This window comes from Brachycentrus maculatus, unplaced genomic scaffold (genome assembly GCF_059751285.1).
Source record: "Brachycentrus maculatus isolate JH-2025_06_01 unplaced genomic scaffold, ASM5975128v1 h1tg000144l, whole genome shotgun sequence".
In the NCBI taxonomy this organism is placed as follows: Eukaryota; Metazoa; Arthropoda; class Insecta; order Trichoptera; family Brachycentridae; genus Brachycentrus; species Brachycentrus maculatus.
Genome location: NW_028280897.1, coordinates 2616493 through 2633262, shown reverse-complemented (window position 1 = coordinate 2633262; position 16770 = coordinate 2616493). Strand labels below are relative to the sequence as shown.

General features: G+C 32.5%; 1 protein-coding gene across 1 annotated transcript in view; it reads right to left on the bottom strand.

The window, feature by feature from the left end:
• LOC148308910 (discoidin domain-containing receptor tyrosine kinase B-like) overlaps positions 1-15337 on the bottom strand; it is a 30273-nt gene extending 14936 nt beyond the window's left edge. The window contains exon 1 of the mRNA XM_088260955.1: positions 15211-15337. Coding sequence (XP_088117081.1) covers positions 15211-15337 — 127 coding nt within the window. The remainder of the gene's footprint in view (positions 1-15210) is intronic.
• Positions 15338-16770: the final 1433 nt, after the last annotated feature.

Here is a 16770-nt window from a genome sequence, read left to right as displayed (position 1 = left end):
CAAACTTAAAACACAGTAAGGGAGATTTTTTTTAAAAACGTGTTTTGTTGCATTTTTGGACCAAGCAGATTTTACTGAGTCCAAAAATGCAAAAAAAAACTTTCACATACTTTATTATTTAATTTTACCCTGGATTGGTCCCTGAAGCACAATATTCATCACCTTGCCTTCGTGTAAGTAACGACCAAGATAACGCTGCGTCAATGTGATGCAATGCCCTATGCACAACTGGGTGCGGTTAAGGGTTAGAAAAAGAAGAGGAATAAATTAAAAAACTTATTTTGTTCTAGAAATAGTTGATATTTTTTATTGCTCTTTTTGCATTTTTTTGTTATTTCAGGATTGGAAATTGGATATTTGAATACACTTTTCCAATAAATATGTTTTTCTAGTGTCGGAGAAGTGGCAACCCTAATTCGGCAGCACAGTCTCGCAGTGTTATGGCCCTCGGCGCGGAATCTCAGCGAGATTGTTTGCAATAATTGATGGAGTTGCTTGATTTTGCCGCTTCTAAGGCATGTCAAACCCGGCAACAGGGCAGCGAGAATTCGCGTCATATCGACGCTGGAAGGCGGGAAGGCGGGAAGGGCGAATTGCCAGAGCGAATTATTTACGGGAAAATCCAAACTGCAGCCTGAATAAAAAATATAGATTTATACTACCGTACGCGAGTGGATTTTATACTTTTAGCTGTTTTCATAAAATAAAAATATATTTCTCAAGCCATGTAAATGTCCAGACTTCCATATTCTTCTTCATCTATGTTGAGATGCCAAAAAAATAATGTGAAAAATTACTACTAATTGGAGACAATCCAGATTTGTGAACAAGTATCTGGAAATACTCAAAATGTTATAAATAAAAATTTAAATTGGTACTACCATACCCGAGTGGATTTTATACTTTTAGCTGTTTTCATAAAATTAAAATATTATGTTTTACTACCGTACGCGAGTGGATTTTACACTTTTCGCTGTTTTCATTAAATAATAATATAAATTTGTACTAACGTACGCGAGCGAATTTTAAACGATTCCTGACCCAGCCGCTTTCAAGAATTTGACATGCCTAAACATGCCAAATTTTCTTCGGTCTTCCCCGAGCTTCTATTACCAAATACATTCGCCTCACAAATTTGTTTAAATGTGAAATTAGTTGCAGAGAAAGACCATGGAAAACATGGCTTAATCAACTTGTTCAATTACTTGAAATCGGTCAGGTCAGGGCGGAATAGTTGGCGGAATCGTATGAAGCGATGGATGAATGCGGAAGAGGCGGAGAGTGTTTGTAAAGACATTTGTTACGTTATTTTCTCATTTTTGCTGAAAAACACATTTTTGCAGTAAAGAAACGCTTGAATCATGTTCGCTTTCCCGCGATAATGTTATTTCCGACAATTTTACTTGCATAATTATTTTTCTCTTGCAAGTTGACACCGCAATTAACATATAGTTAACCCTCTGTAGTACTAGTGTATTCAGATACTTTCATCTGACTTAATGAAGCAGTACATTAGAAAACGTCTCATAAAATAATTTTCTGAACATGAAAGTAATTACATTTTTCAGTACATTATTCTACAATAAATACAAATTGAGTCATTGCAAGGTGAATTATTAAGGAGTCCTGGTTTCAACTCAGTGAAACATAATGTTGGCATAATAAGGAAGAAAATAGACTGAATGCAGTAAAAATGTATGAAACATGTTTCAATGGAGGTTAATATAAATATTACCATGTTTCACCTTCTCACACGGAATTAAAATGCCTTCACTTCAACCAGCGCATAAATCTTCAATCTCTCACGCTACTTTATAACATTCTTCACAGCCCTAATACACCTAAATATCTGGCCAAAATTTGTATATACCTCTCAGATCACTTCTATCACTTCGTTTTTCCCAAAAAATAACACTTTCTATTCCTCGCCATAACACAACATTTTTCAATAATCCCTTTGTGTCCAAGCGGCTAGACTATGGAACGAATTACCTCTCCTTGTAAAAAATGCACCTTCTCTAATAACTTTTGAGAAAGTCTAAAATATATATATTTCTCGTTAGAATCCTAACTGTCCATCAAACCTCCTCCCTTAGTTTTTCCCTCTACCTCCTACCCTAGAATCCCCTTTTCGTTTGCCCTCTTTATTATCAACTTTCGTAATTTATAATTTATTATTAGATTAAAACCAATATTTTTAGCTTTTCCACTTTTTTATTTGACCAGCGACCGGGTTTCGTCGTTACCGACATCATCAGACTGGTCTGATGATGTCGGTAACGACGAAACCCGGTCGCTGGTCAAATAAAAAAGTGGAAAAGCTAAAAATATTGGTTTTAATCTAATAATAAATTAAAAATGCAATTCCATCACGAAGTGTCAGTGGATAATATAAATCTATTCGTAATTTATGTTTTTTTTTCTGTTTATTTGTAATTTATATTTTTTTAAATGTTCAAGTACCATCTACCCTCTGACTGCAAACAGCTATATATGGTATCAAACGTATTGATCAATATCACTAGTCTGTTTTTGGTCGGTTGGAAGATGTTGTTTTCTAGCAATAAGCCCGCCAATGTACATATTTATTTTCTGTACATGATGTTTAAATAAATAAATATATGAAGAATACCATTTGTTCGACTTAAATAAGCTTTTTCGATAATATTTAGAAAAACGTGTTGAGATAGTTTGGGCATGTGAATCGAATGATTGAAGAAAGAAGAATGTTGGAAGTATTAGTATAGTATTAGTATAGTATAGTTATTAGTATTAGTATAGTATAGTTATCTTCTTTTTCTTCTCCTTCTTCTTATTTTTCGAGATCCTAAGGGTCTTTTCTTGGGATGTTGACTCCCAGCTGTCTTTCCACCTTTTTGGATGTCTGTCTGGAGGTCTGCGTCCTTCAGGAATTCCTTGAAGGGCGATACGTATAAGTCTGTCATCTGACATTCTGTTTACATGATCATTCCAGTATCGCATTCGTTGTCGTCCCCACCTCATGATATCCTCCGTCCTACACATGCTCCTGATGTCGGTATTTCTTACTCGGTCTCATAACGTGTTACCGGTTATGGATCGGAGAGTCTTCATCTCGGAGGTTCCAAGTCGAGATTTTGTTCTAGAAGTATCTACTCTTCAAGTTTTCAAATGCTTGAAAGTGGTCAGGACATACTGGAGATTACGGGTCTGATTCCCAGGGAGAGGGGTGGAAATATCAAAATAAATAGAATATTTTTTTCACTCTTATACTTATGTTCAGGGTAAAACTGATCGTATTATCTTTATAAAATTATTTTTCATAAAAATTTGCTTCGTATACAAAATGTGAAGAGGTGGGGGTTGGAGACGTTTAATATTGTGTGTAGTAATCAAATTAGTTTTATTTCGCGTTTGTACAAGGTTTTTTTTTCATACAAGGAATTTCAAATACTCCATTTATTTTGAGCATGCCAGCTCTTTGGATAAAGTCGAAAAAATGTGCTGGTAGAAAAAAATAATTATCCGCCTCCGTAGTGTTTAGCTACCGTAGCTGCCGTGCTGGAGGTCTGGGGTTCGATTCCCAGGAGGGATGAAAACAAATATTACTAATTTTACACTCTTGTAATTATTTAATTTCACAGTGGACTGGTCCCTGAAGCACAAGATTTATCACCTTACCTTCGTGTAAGTAACGATCAAGATAACACTGCGTCAATATGATGCAGTGCTCTATGCACAACTGGGCGCGATCAAGGGTTAGAAGAAGAAGAATAATTAAATAAAACTTTTTTGTTCTAAAAACTGTTGATTTTTTTATTGCTCTTTTTGCAGAATTTATTTGGCGAAAACGTCTCTTCATTAAATGATTTATTTTATTTATGAATAAATTTAATAAATTTTATTATTTTATAAATTTTCATTGATTATTATTCTAAGAAATAAACAATGGGTTTGTGGTGGCTAAAGTATGATGCTAATAGTGTAGACTGATTTTGTTAAAATAACAAGTTATTTTTTGTCATCTCATCAAAGATGAAGAAGAATATGAAAGTCTGGGCATTTACGGGGCTGACGACCGTCATAGGCTGGTTTAAGTGATCACTTTAACACAAATAAAAACACTACTTAGTGACTATCGGTTTTGAATTTAATATTCCAACATTGGGTTAAATGTAAACTACTATTTTTTTTAAAAACATATGTACATAAGTCTTATATACATATATAATATGAGTAATTTCCATATCTCATTTTGGGACATAGGATTAAGGTAAACAAGATGGAACACATATAATAAAGTAACAATTTTTTTAATAACCAAAACTAATACTAATACATGGCAAAATATAAAAACAATAAACATGAGTAATAAATAGGCATAAGAAGCATATTTAAAAGAAATAAATGGAAAAACATAGGGTGAGAAGCATATTTAAAATGAACAAATGAGAAAATATAACAAATGGGATAATATAAAAAAAACTAAGGTAAAAACAAAATAATAAAATATGACTAATCACTACTTGTGGTATATATCTTTCGATATGTCAACTATGAATGGTTGTTCCGAGACCAGTTGTCATGAATTAGTGTTTTTAAGTGGTATTACACTAAGGATAAGGAGAGTGTTCTAGAATGTATTTTCGAGGTTTATTAGGTATTTAATTATTCGCTTAATTATTTGACGATAAAAACAAGATATATGGGTTTACATATATTCATATATAAATTGCTTTTAGATAGATACAAGAATTCAATTTGTCTGCTCAGCGTTGTGTACAGCGGGATCCAATCAGCTTCCTAAATATAATACAAAACCGGAGATACACTCGTATTGCGTGTGTTGGTATGCACATTTGTATGGAGGTATCTAGCATTAGGTATGTTTTATAGATCGAGAAGTAAATATGGAGCTCCGTCGCCGTGTTATGATAAAACTTAATTGGAAATGATATCTGATACATGAAAACTGGAACTCGACTCCACTCGTTTTGTTGGGGGCCTTCCATATACGTACGCGTACGGTGGAACCTCTTATAACGAGCATACAAAAATGTGAAAAAGTCGCTCCCTTAACGAGCGACATTTCGTATAGCAAGTAAGAGAGAAAGGCCAAGTCCCTTTTTCGCGACATTTAATTGTGAGCCAGGACTTCAGCTCCAGGATTTTATAAAAAAATATTAATTAAAAAATAAAAAAAATAATTTAAACCCTTATCTGCACCCTTATGGTGCATAGGGCACTGCATCATATAAACGCAGTGTAATCTTGAACGTTAACACATGAAGGAAAGGTGATTAGCCCTCCTTTTCAGGTACCAGTCTACGGTCATATTGAATTAATATTAGTGTGAAAAAATCACTACTATTTATTTGACCCCCCTGGGAATCGAACTTGGGAGCTCTGGAACGGTAGCGGAGTAATGGATTCAATATCTTATATCAATCAAGATTTGTCACATAGCTGATTTATTTGTCTTATTCGTCTCGTAATATTTTCTAAATATGACACCACTAAAACTGATTATTGCCTCATCAATTTTTGTTAATTGTGCACCTTCTTTTGCACATTCTTTTTCCAATAATTTTTTTTTTATTTGGACATACCCACACTAAATGAGGGACATCTTGTGATGACGTCACATCACATTCACAATTGGAATATTTCCGCGCTAGTCAAAACAATTTTTTTTTTCGCTTGGCAAGTAATATTCTGGAAATGCTTGTTATGAGGGGTTCCACCGTATATGGCACCCGGCGTGCCTCCATTCACGTAACATATTACATATTCATGAATACATTTGGTACTCATTATGGGTAGATGAATGTATACAACCAATAAAGTATCACAATTGGCATATTTATCTAAAATTTGCATTGGGAATACGATTTACGCTCGGGACGACCGATGTAGAAAAACACGGCATAGGGTAGCGCGATCAATTATTGACAACCGACCAATCATTGGCACTCGACCAAATGTAATTATTATTCTTTCTCTTATATATATCGCTCACTCCTTTCAACAACGTCATATATCAAAAAACTTGATTTTGCAGGAGATCGTTTTTAAAGTTTAAAAATTTAATGAAAAATGAATATCAAGCCACTTATTGAACTTTTTACTGTGCAACAGATCTTTTTAGGTAAAACCTGAAGGTGTCCATTTGAAAAATATTTAGTATTATAAAAAATTATCAAACAAAACCTTTTCTTCAAAATGCAAAAACAACACATTCTGCCCTGTAGCGGGTAAATATTAAGTTTAAAATATGCCGCTTTTGCTGGGATATAGTACATTTTCTGGGTATTCCGAAAACATACTCAACTGAAAATTGACGATTTTTGATTTATGACGTTGGTGAAAGAGTGAGAGATATGTCTGTTTTCCCCACCAAATGCTACTAAGGACACTATACCAGAATGATTCTGAGTTATTAATTTATTTGTTATCATAGTTAATAATGTGTGCTTTCGGGGTTTTCCCATCTTGCGGGCAAATTTAACATTTTTTTATAAAATTATTTGATTTGTGATAAATATATCATGAGTCATGCTTTGATGTATGACATGGCCGAATGATACGATCTATTTCAAATCTTCTCATCTCCATGCATTGTAACGGTATAACTATCTAAGGATATATTTTAATGTTTCCATTGTTTTCAAAAAATATATAAATTTTGACACCTCACTAGACAAAACCTATTACTAGGCATTCGTTAACATTATAATGATTGTTAGTTAATTTATTATTTTAAATCATCCTGTATTTTTTGTCATAATTACAAATTTCAAAACACATAATTACAAATCGCAATAATATGCCCAAATGGTTTTTTCCGTGCCGAGGACACATTTTAAAATACTAATAATAATACGTACAGTAAAAACTTACCTATCATTTACAAAATTATAATAAAGGAAAATAGTTTATATATAATAAGAAAATATTTCTAATCTACTCTCTTCCATTTATCTAATTTTGAATAGCTCTTTTATAAAATATAAATATTTTATATTTTAAATCAATGTTAACTTTGTGGTATGGTGATATAACACTCTCCTTATCATTCATCAATTACATTGTATAAAATACACATTTTTTAAAAGTGGTATTATTCAACGATCAATGATAAGGAAAGTGTTGTTTTATACAAAGTTTCGGGCTACCACCACAAAACCATTTTATAATCCTGAAATGATAAAATATTCAACAAATGAAAAGCTTAAAATCTTCTTTTTCTTATTCTAATTTTTATTCCCACCCAATAATGTACTACGCACTGCATCGTATTGACGCAGTGTTATCTGGATCGTTAATTATAGAAGGCAAGGCGATCACTCCTACGCTTCCAGGGTTATATTAAGTTAAATAAAAATTAAATCCTTATCCGTACCCCAGTAGTGCATAGGGCACTGCATCATATAAACGCAGTGTTGTCTTGATCGTTGACGTATGAAGGAAAGGTGATCAGCCTTTCGCTTTAGATACCAGTCCAGGGTAATATTGAATAAACATTAGAGTGAAAAAATCACTTGTATTTACTTAACCACCCCTCCCCCTTGGAAATCGAACCCGGGACCTCCAGCACGATAGCTAACCATAAATAACATATGTATACGTAAAATCAACTATATCTAGAACCTAAAAAAAATCACTTCTTACGGTCAATGGGGAGTTCACGTTCACGGTAAGTGAGGAGTTTTCACTATATAGGGGTAAAAAACCACTAAAAAAAGATAAAGAAGAAGAAAAAAAGGAAGGGGAGTTTGATGTAGTGCGTATAATATAGTTGGATTTGGTAGGAATGTTATCCAAATGCACCAAGAGGACTTCACTCATATATCGATCGGTATTGACTCTCTGTCGACAGTCTGTGGAATGTATCAGTATGTAGGGGGTAGCTACCCTTCGCGCCATGACTTGCCTGGGACCGGTCGGACGCAGGGGGGGGTGAGGACTGAGGAGAGGGGGAGGGGTGGATGGCGCTTACTGACTGCAAAAGTTTCGGCAATCGATCATCGTCACATCGTATTTGGGAAATTAAAAAGTATAGCTGTAACCGTCTGTGACAAACGACCGATGTGCTCAGCGCCGAGAACTAAAAGTACCTACCCGGGTGTTTCGGAAACGCATTGTCCACGGCAGGTATTTCAATCAGGAGATCACCGAAATAAGTACGGGATGACTCGGACAAGTGTGCAAATTTATTATTACAGTGGAACCTCTCATAGCGAGTTTAATTCGTTCCAGCATCTTACTCGTTAAGCGAAAAAAAAATCCATACAAATGTATGTAAATACGATAATGAGTTTCAGGCCAAAAGAAAACTCAATATTTTATTTTGTTTTTTTTTAGGTTCAAATAAAATTACTTTTAAATTGTTAAGGAGTGCAAAAACTTGGAATTAATTTTTTTTTCAAAGTTAGTAAAAAAGTGAATTTCTGAAAAATAATTCATCTCTTTTTAACTATAATACTGTTTTAAGACATTTATTTTTGCCGATACTTTGGCGAAAATGTGTCGAAGCATTATCATTGAATAAATTTGTAGCACGAATAGCCACCTCCTTATTATGGTGATGCTTCTTAATGTACGATGCAACATTTTCCCATGCTTTCAAAGCTCTTCGATGGTCAGCTCTTGGTTGTACTCTTTCACAAGCTCTTCAATATCGTTGTTATCCACCTCGAGTCCCATGATATTGGCTAATAACACAATCACGTTGAGTGTAGACTCCACAGTTTCTGTTTCAAAATTACATTTGACAACGCTCTCTGGCCAAAGTTTTTTCCAAGCAGAAGTAAGGGTCCACTCGGTAAACCTCCTTCCAAAGCCGCGAAAGTCCCGGTTCACAAGTGAATATCATGAAAAAGGGACTTGCCCTTCCTCTGTTACTCGCTATGTGAAACATCGCTCGCTATGCGAATTACTCGTTATGTGAGGTTCCACTGTATTTCGAAAGCACATAGGTTTCAGGATCAATTTTTAATTATTTTTTTTGATATCACAATGAATGTAGATGATGAAGAATATGGAAGTTAGGGCATTTACAGAACATCATTATTTCAAAAGCCCAAAGGTTTTAGGATCAATTTTAAAAAAATAAAAATTTGTTCATCAACATGGATGAAGAAGAATATAGAAGTCTGCGAATTTACAGCATATCTGGAAATTTATCACTATTTCGAAAGCGCAGAAGGCTCTGTTTATTTTGACATCTCAACATGGATGAAGAAGAATGTGGAACTCTGGGTATGTACTGGAATTATGACCTGTCATAGGTTGGTTAAGTGATCACTCCAAACTACACTTTGGAGGAGGACAAAGCCCCTCAAATCTTCTAAAGCTGTTCACCGATTGCTTAAATGTTTGTCACAATGTTGCATTCAAATACGTACGTGTTGAATGTACATAAGCCAGGTTTTTTGCTGTTGAAAAACGGTATCTTTACCATAATGGCAGCTCCATCTGTTGAATTGAACAGCAATAAATTGTTCGTGGAATTGATGCAAACTACTACACGGAATTACTTATAAGGAATATTACGCACATAATTTTTCTGTAATTAAGATATTTTTCAAATTATACAGAGAATTGAATTACCATACTCGTACAAGCTTGTAAAGCTTTTGATGCGCGCCACTGGATTTTTTTAAAAACTGTTTACCTGCGTAAAACTTTGAGCGTTGTTAACTTTGCTAAAATTCTGATGAATTATGTATTAAAAATAATAGATTTTTAATTCAAAGTTATTATAACTGAGTTACAAGGGTATGTGCGCGAACCATCTGTTTTCTTGCATTAAATTGAAAAAGAAGACCTTCTGAAGGCTAACGTAACGAGTGAAAAAGTAATCTTTGAAGAAAACTTACTTAATGGAAACTCCAAAACACCAAAATTTGTTCGCTAAGTGGTTTTTGTCGAAAGGTAATGGGCTTTGATTTTTATTTTTTTCGTAAAATATCTTCCCATTTTGAGAAAAATGTGTAAGTTTAAATTTAAGAAGGAAACTTCCTCAAGTACATTTTTTTTCACATGGGAAATCAACAGCCCTTACAGCAATAATTATTATTCAATCTCGAATAATATGTATCTAATATAAAAGAATAATGGACCCAATTACCCATACCGTTATTCCCCTCTTTCAAGAATTACCAAATTACTTTTAAATTTCATTCACATTTTTACCTTAAATTTCGTTATATTACACCTTTGTAAAATTCACCAATTCTACTCATTATTGACAACTACACTACTCAAATTCTTGGAAGTTCTATATACATATATGAACCAATTTCGAAACATTGCTCTTACTAGAGACATTGGGAGATGAAAAAAGGCTTTTTATCAAACTAACTCCTATAATTTTGGTTAATTCAGATTTGTGAACAAGTGTTTGGACACACTCAAGATGTTGTATTTAACATCTTTAAAAATACCTGGTTAACTTGAATTAAGTAATATAGATGTTTTTTAAACGACGTTAAAGCTTAGTTTTGGAGAGGCACGGACTAGAATATTAAGTTTTATAGAAATGTCTAGTTAAAAAATTAAAATATAATATTTTTCGTAAAATATTGCATTGTTTTTATTACCTACAACTTTTTACAAATATTTCATTCTTATAATGCTGTGCCTTTCGAATAAGACTAAGCTCTTGTGCTTGGGGAGGGACATAAACCCAATATTTATTTAATGTACATAATAAGGGATTTAATAGAAAAAACCCTTTTTTGGTTTTCAAATTTTAAAAACAGGTTTTTTGTTGTTTTTATTATTTACAAAAAATTTTCAATTTCATTCTATTTCTGTGAGCCTGAGCGGCTTATTATTAGAAATAGGTATAAATTTTAGGTATATATGAGGATGTATGAGGAGATGCATGAACGTGGAAGAGGCGAAGAATGTTTGCAAGGACAGAGTGGTGCGGCGCTCTATTCTCTCTGCCTACCCCTGTGGGGAAGCAGCGTGATGGTTTTTAGTTTTTTTTTAGTTTTTAGGTATCAAATTTCGGTAGAGTGGGTCGAACCGTGAAACTTTGATTTAAGAGTCCGCGATACCAACCACGGGACCACAACCAGACACGCATACATCATTATAATACGCTTTTGAAGAAATTATCTTTTTTTTCTTTATTTGTGTAATTTTTTTGTAGATTAAAAAACACAATTTATCATACTTTATCGACTCCCTAAATGATACGATCATTTCGAGTAAAACAGAAAACATTTCGAATATAATGTGGATTCGTCCCTTTTTCAAATTTACTCTGGAAACTGATGAATAATTCAGCATTGTTGTTGTAAAAAAAACTTTTAACAAAGAGTTTGTATTAACAAACAAACCAAAAAACAACAATCCCTTGAAATTATCTTTCCCTGTTTAATTTGCGAAATATAACGTCGGACGATAAATTCGCGTATTTACATTCCGTTTATAACTTGACCATCAAGCCGCTATCCGTAGAGGTAGGCAGAAATAATAAAACGCCACAATAATGTCAACATATTTGTGAGACTTTTAATAATTATTTTTTTATGTCAGCTGTTTCCCCTTCCAGAGTATGGTCAAATTTCGTCTAAAATTACATATTTCTGGGAATGGTAATAAATTTACAAATTTAAAGCCAAAAGAATGAAAAAATACATATTTTATGGAGTTTCTCATGTATGGGATTATAATCCTGGATTCGGACCTCACTTTTAAAAAAAAATACCTTTTTTTTTGTTGTACAAAAAAACATATTTAAATAATACAAAATAGCTGGTAAATATACAAAAAATTTCAAATATAACGTTTCTACCTCTCTAATAAAGAAGATACATATATTTATTTTTAATATATTTCAAATGTAGAAAAAACCTTCAGGTTTTACCTAAAAAGATCTGTTGCACAGTAAAAAATTCAATAAGTGGTTTGATATTTATTTTTGATACATTGTGTTATATTTTTAAACTTTAAAATCGTTCTCCTGAAAAATCAAGTATTTTGATTTATGACGTTCTTGAAAGGAGTGAGCGACATGTGTTTAGAGAGGGAGTTTGTTTTACATACTAATAAAAGAGTTTCTGCTCAATAAAAACCTTATTTTCATCTCACCAATAGATATCTCTGGTGAAGTTATTCAAGAACAACGTTTCGAAATTGGTTTTTATATATAGAGCTTCTAAGAATTTGAGTAGTGTGGTTGTCAATAATGGGTAAAATCTGTGAGTATTATACGTCTGTAAAGTGATCACTTAAACCAGCCCCGTAAATGCCCAGACTTCCATATTCTTCTTCATCTTTGATAAGATGTCAAAAAAATATTTGAAAAAATTAAAATCAGTTAATATTCTTTAATGAATAGTTTTGGAACATCTGTATATCTCAACACACCTTTCTTAATATTATCGATAATGCTTATTTCTGCCTTGTATTCACATCACCATTCGAACGTCTATCATACATCGTTTTACATACACGCCGATTATTCTGACACTTGACCTAACCACACTCAAATATCAAAATTCTTGACCATGGTAAGTTTTCCTCGATCCTCCTTTGCTCCTGCTTCTAACTATTATCTTTTCACTATTCAAGTCACATATTTAATACGGAATAATAAGATTAGCCAAGGAAAATTATTCGAATATTATTTATTCAAAAGAGCACTACAAATATACTGAAAAGACAATTTCATTCTGTGCAATCTACCGCCATACTGCCCCAAGGGAGAAATGCAATGTATACGGATTAAATCGATTTTAATTTTCTAGTGTCATTGTATTATTATCGAGTTTCCTGTCATTTGTATGCAGAAAACAGCGTAGGATCTGCATTCTAATGCTGATATTCTATTTTAATCTGAGTGTCTCCGTAAGGGTGAACTGGGTGCCTTGTAAGTGGAGAGACCCAGATTTGAAAACAAGACTTTGTACACACACACAGTGTTGTGAAAACAAGTAATAAAAAAAAAACTAATTACTAAAATATATTGTCAAATTATAATTAGGTTATCTGGGTGCTTTCTAAATGCAGAGACCTAGATTTATCAACAATACTTTTTCTTCACACAACGTGTGTAAAAAAAACTAATTACGAAAATTACTGGACAAATTATCGTAAGGGTGATCTGAGTACCTTGTAAGCAGAGAGATCCAGATTTGAGAACAAGGCTTTGTACACATACACAGTGTTGTGAAAACTAGACTAAAAACTTTCTTTATTATTAAAAACTGGTCAAATTATAAGATTCATAAAAATTGAAAATCATGTTTCAGTGTCTCCCGGTATGTGAAATAATTGAATGTATGTACAATATATTTAAATGCATGCAAGATGATTTTGTATACTTTTAAAATAAGGGTATCTGTTTAAAAAGCGTACTTTTGAGTACGCTTTTATTCAACAGATACCCGTGGATTTTATTAAACAGATACCCATGCTTTTTATTAAACCATGGATTCTGTCGAGAACTCACACCAGAAATGACATGTGAATTATATGAAGTGCCAAGAACTTGTATGTGAAGGAACGTGTCAATCGAAAGATATTATATACAACAGTAAAATTTGAGAAGTGTTGTTGTAAATCATGGATAGAATAGTAAATATTACACGTGTATGAAGTTATCATTCAAACCAGCCCATGACAGGTCGTAAGCTCTGTAAATACCAATAATTCCAAATTTTCCTTCGTCTATACTGAGATAAAAAGAAAAAAGTACATTTAAATGGTAAAAATCATTTATCAAAAAAAATTGTATGATTGTCAATCATGGATAGAATACTTGGATTGAGTCACTTATAGCAGCCTAAGACAGGTCCTAAGCCTTGTTAATACTCAGACTTCCATATAGTTTTTTTTTATCTATGTTGAAAAATCAAAATGTTTATATATTTTGTTTTTTTCTTTATCGTCTCAAACGATAGGATATTTTCCACCCCATATTTATTTATTATAATGTCTTTATAATGTTTTCATGAAATAATTGCTTTCTGTGTTCGAAATTGGTTTTTTGTGAATTTTTCAGACATTTAAAAATACTTTTTACTATAAATATCATAAATATTTTTCAATTGTAATCACAATTATTTTTGACACTTCACGGCTCAAGGGCCATACAAAAAATAGTATTTGTTAAAACAAAATTGAAAGCAATTATTTCATACCAAATTGGTGTTTTATATTTTTGATCATAAAATACAGAAATGTTATATTTTTATTATTTTATAAAACTTTAACTTAAAATAACTAATCATTGAAATAATGATTGGATATTATGATATCCAAAAATAAACCAAACCAAATTAAACATATATTTTTGAAACTTAAATAGTATTTGATATTTTATTTTTAATCGTTTCATACGAAATAGGTGTTTCATATTTTTACTAGTATAAAACAGAATAAAAAAAAATACTAGAACTTGAAATAACTTATTTATTTCATGTCATTTAAATAATTATTAATATCCAAAAATAAATTAAATCATTGAGTTTAAAAATATTTTTCAATTGCGTTAGTGTTTTTTTTTATATTTCATAATTCAGAGACCATACTAAAAAATATTATCTTTTTAATTATTTCATACCAAATTGATGTTTTTAATTTGTACTTTGTATAAAATAGAATATAAAAAAAACTTTTGAAATAATTATTAATATCCTAAAATATACTAATTTATTAAATCCAAAAATAAATAAAATCATTGAATTTTAAAATATTTTGTAATTGTGTTGGCTATTATTTCTGACATTTCATAATTCAGAGACCATAGGTACTAAAAAAAATATAAATATATTTTTAATCATCTCATACAAAATGGTGCTTTATAATTTTGCTTGTACAATACAGAAATGTTGAAAAAATATAAATAAAAAAATTGTCATTTAAATATTTATTCATATCAAAAATACACAAAAAAATTGAGTTTATGTAACAAAAGCACTAAATGACAGCTTTTCTGGAACAAATCTGGAGTTCTACGTCGGACTTATCTATCAGTGTGATGACCTTTAAAAGAGCCAGGCAACCTAGATTATTTATTATTCGCGAGTATGCAAGTGATTTTTTCACTATTACAGTCCAAGGTAATATTTTCAATATTATCCTGAACTGGTACCTGAAGCGGAGGGCTGATCACCTTTCCTTCGTGTGTTAACGATAAGATGATGCAGTGCCCTATGCACCATCGGGTGTGGATGAGGGTTTGAAGAATGGAGAATAAATTTGGCTTACTTATGTGTAGGGGCTGCGTCGGGCGCAGCAGCAGCAGCACAAGGAGCAGGGCCCGCCTGCGCGGGGGCTGCGCCCGCCTACCGGCCAGGGGGCCCCCGGCCTGGCAGGCAGACACCCGCGAGCGCATGGCTCGCGGACTCCCGTGACGTCACTCCCGCCTCTCTCCCTGCGGGTCGAAGCTTCTTGCGGCCATGGCGTCTGTTGTAAAACGAACTTCTAGAAGAAAAATAAAAGAAAAGTAATGTTTAAATTTATATTTTAAATATTTAAATCAAACACTAATTTTTAGGGTCTACAGTAACAATTGTCACTTATTTAATTTTTTTTAAATACATAGATATACATTTAAAATATAAATAGTTTCATCATTACCAACATCATCAATCCAGTCTGATGATATCGGTAGCGATGAAATCCGGTCACTGGTCAAATAAAATATACGTGGAAAAAATATATTTGTATAATAGTTATATTTTTATTGACCAAGTAATTTGGTACAAAACTTAATTTATTTATTTATCATTCGTTTGATAATGCCCTAACAAGGCGAAACAATTGTCACAATATAATTTTTTATGTGTTTTTGTTAATAAAATACAACTTAGTAGACTTAAAAAATCTGTGTTTGATTGAAAATTGATACATAAAAATGCAAAACTTAAGTTTAAAAAGACTTAAAAACTTAAGTTTTAAAGTCAATAATTAAGTAGTATTACACAAAATGAACTTTGAATGACAAAAGAGTTATATACAAAATTAAAAATGTATTTTATAAATATATATATTTTTTAATGTATTGATTTTATGATACAGCTAGTTTTAAGTTGTGTTTTAGAACAAATATCAAATCGACCAAGTCACCCTGAAGTCGATTTGCCTTTATATCGTGTTCCACCCTTAACGACATTATTTTTTCTCATTCGGATAGCCGAGGTTCATTTAATCGAAATTCCACCGTAATAGAAATATGATGGCAGCAGAAATGTGGTTAGAAAGACAGTATACCAACCGATATTTATGTAGTTAGGGCTCATGTGTTATGCGACAGTAACATGTAATATTTTATATAACGTAATAGTATTAGGGCATTGTGATCGGATTCCGTAATATTATAGACTCGAGTGTGGTACATCGTAAAGTAAGGTATAATGGGAAGGAATGGGGGGGCTGGGAGAGGTAGGATAAGGAAGCTGTAGGAATCACAGACTTGTGATGTATTTCTGCGGTGCTTTCTGACTCGTTCCTGCTGTTCCTGTGTGCGAATAGGCACTTGGAAGGAGTGCCCAACTAATATATTTATGTATTTACTTACCAGGGGTTTCCAATTATCTCAGCCTATCTTATTACCTACAAGATACACGTTTTGTTCAAGAGGATAACTTCTCATTTATTAATTTCGTATTGACTTTGTGGAATAACGAGAAGGTTTAATTACAAAAATATGCGTGAGACTCTTCCGCGTTAGAGGTAAAACATTTTAGGTTCTAGAAACAGTTGATTTTATGATTAATTTTTTTGCATTTGTAGTTAGCTGATTGAAGATAAATATGGTGATTTTAT